General features: G+C 39.1%; 1 protein-coding gene across 1 annotated transcript; it reads right to left on the bottom strand.

Annotated features, from left to right (window-relative positions):
• Positions 1-1,370: 1,370 nt before the first annotated feature.
• Positions 1,371-2,621, bottom strand: LOC133288747 (uncharacterized; the record flags this gene model as incomplete). Its single annotated transcript, XM_061486560.1, has 2 exons — positions 1,371-2,275; positions 2,430-2,621. Coding segments are annotated over 2 exons (1,097 nt in total), but the record flags the coding sequence as incomplete, so codon positions are not given.
• Between the last annotated feature and the right edge of the window lie 135 nt (positions 2,622-2,756).

The raw sequence follows: 2,756 nt of genomic DNA on the forward strand, positions 1-2,756 counted from the left end.
GCGAGTTCCTATCTCCAAGAGCAAACCAATTCAATTTCGATCTTTGAAACCAAGTGATTTCCTCTTGAAGATAAATCTTGTCTAGTTCCCTCTATAGATCCTTTTGCAGCATATCAAGGCTATGACTGTACTGATAACTAAGACATCTATCAATACCTCTAATCCTTGCATGAAAATCATTCTTTCTTTTCAGAGCAATCCTTTAAACATTTCTATGCCATTCCGAAGCATTAATCTGAAATGTCTCCATAGCATGCATCCAGTTTACATTGTTTGACCAACATCCATTAACCACCTCATGAAAAGTGTTCTTTGTTAACCAGGATGCTAGAAAACGGAAAGGACGCTCCCCTTTCGGATAAATAGCAGGTTGACCTTCCCATAATAACACTGGTCGATGATCTGAGCCAAAGAAAGGCATGTTGAAAGCCACACGGTTAGGGAAAACCAAGTTCCAATTATCATTAGCGCAAACCCTATCAAGACTTTCCTGAAGATTTCTTCTTTGCCAAGTGAAAAAAGGACCTTGATTGCCAATGTTAGACAAGCTACATTCATCTAAACAATCACGAAATTCCCTCATGCTATTCCAGTTATGCCCATTACCACCTAGCTTCTCATACTCATACAAATAAGTATTAAAATCACCTGCTATCCCCCAAGCCGCATTCCTCATGGACTGATCAAACAGTGAAGACATAATTTCCCACAGCTGAATACGTTTCTGTCTTCGCGGAATTGCATAAATAAAAGTCATGAACTCCTCTCTATTTTCTTTTACCCAACAAATTTTAGTATGAACAAGTTGGTGATGAGAAAAAAGAACATCCACTGAAACTTCATCAGTGTTCCAAAGCACCCAAATACTGCTAGAAAAACCAACAGCATCACGATGAAAGTGACCAGAAAAACCAAGATGCCGAATAGCTGTATCCGCCATAACACCACTCAATCTGGTTTCTAACAAAGCCATAACTTTAATATTGTATCTATGAGAAAGATCCCGAATCAGAGGCGGAAAACTCCTTTTCCCAGCCCCTCTACAATTCCAGGTCAAAATATTCATAAAAACAATCATAAATTTATCCAAACAGAAACCGGCCCTAAGAAAGAGCATTGGTATAGACCGAAGTCACACCCAAAACTTCCAAATTATCCAAAGGGATAGAATCCTTGCGAGTTTGATAAAAATTTCTCATTAATGTAAGAGCATTTGGTGGTCTTCCATGTTTACCTCCATTATCCAAGCCACTAGAAGAAGGAAGAGTCTCTTGTTGATCATTAACCACATGAGACGTCTTCCTCTGGAATTTAGATAAAGAAGGGTGCAAGACAATTTGTCTATCTTGGAAATCCTCCGACATATTCTTCTAAGAATCAAGTTTAAAATTATTCTTTTGAGATTCTGCACCTTTTGAAGCATTTAATCTGCCTTTGCTAATATTAGCATTCTGGACCAGCTGATGAACTTTAGCAGATGATGCAGTTGCTTTCTTCTTTTGGTTCTCTTTGAATTTTACTCCTTGACTTTGGACCTCTTTTCTCGACTTGCCCGCAGATAGGTTAGCAGCTGGAGAAACTGTTTCCATTTGAATATCCTTTTTCACCAACGGTTCTTCATTATGAGCAATTAATTCCCCATGATTAATTCGTGTCAGACCAGATTCAATGCTGATTGAATCAATCACTGGAGAATCGGAAATAATTAAGATATTATTATCCTTTTGAGCCAACTCAGCAATAGCTTGAAATCTTGAACCTGATTGAATGACCTGTATGTGATTACGATCAGAATTGGAAATTGCCTTATTACGTAACGCTGCATTATTAACAACGCCAACTTGTCTCCTACCCGATGGTAATGATTCCTCCTTTGATTGTGCTATGCTCCTTGATCGACGGTTACGCTGCACCAGCATCCAATTCCCAAACAGTTCCTCCTTCACCAGAGCAGAATCTTTTTCCGGCTGCTTATGCACCACCGAGTCAGAAACTTCAGGAGAATAAGCCGTAATATATTGTTGAAGATTACTATGGGAACACTGATCCCTTCTATGCCCATACTTTCCACAAGCAAAACAAACTAAGTGGAGACCCTCATATCCAACGTGGAAGATACGATCAGCAATCCGGAATTTGGACAAAAAGCCTTTCCTAAGATCAACTTCGACACAAATTCTAGCAAACTTTGCTTTCTCTGTAATATCACCTTCACCAGAATCACGTTTCCTGATAGAGTTCCTATCAATCTTCAATGTGCGACCAAAAATACTACCTATATTCCACAAATGATGAGAGGTATAGAATTCAATAGGAAGTCCTGGAATACGAATCCAAACTGCCAGCTTTCTGATCTCATCATCATAAGGATTAAAAAAATGGACGCCACCGTTGAACTACCACATAATGATCAGCTATGATCCAAGGACCATCCTCCAAAACATAAGAGTAATCATTCTTATTGGAAAATCGGAACAAAAAGTAGTCATTCTCCAGATCAATGAACTCATATGTGCTTGAGATATTCCATATTCTCAGTAAACGATTGAGTAAGAATCTAACTCCAACTTTCTTCCCCAGAAGTTTCACAATCACTGCCTGTCTCCAAGGTCTGCAACCTTCTAAATGCAAGGCTTTTGGAAAAGAGTATGTTGGGAAAAGAGAATCCTCCTCACCATCAACCGTAACAAAGACCTCATCCCCTTCTTCTTCGTCCTCTTCCTTACGTAGTTTTTCTACCCAATCTTCCTCATCGC

The sequence above is a fragment of the Gastrolobium bilobum genome, unplaced genomic scaffold (assembly GCF_033153095.1).
Source record: "Gastrolobium bilobum isolate Gb01-03AN ecotype WA unplaced genomic scaffold, APGP_CSIRO_Gbil_v1 utg9638, whole genome shotgun sequence".
Classification (NCBI taxonomy): Eukaryota; Viridiplantae; Streptophyta; class Magnoliopsida; order Fabales; family Fabaceae; genus Gastrolobium; species Gastrolobium bilobum.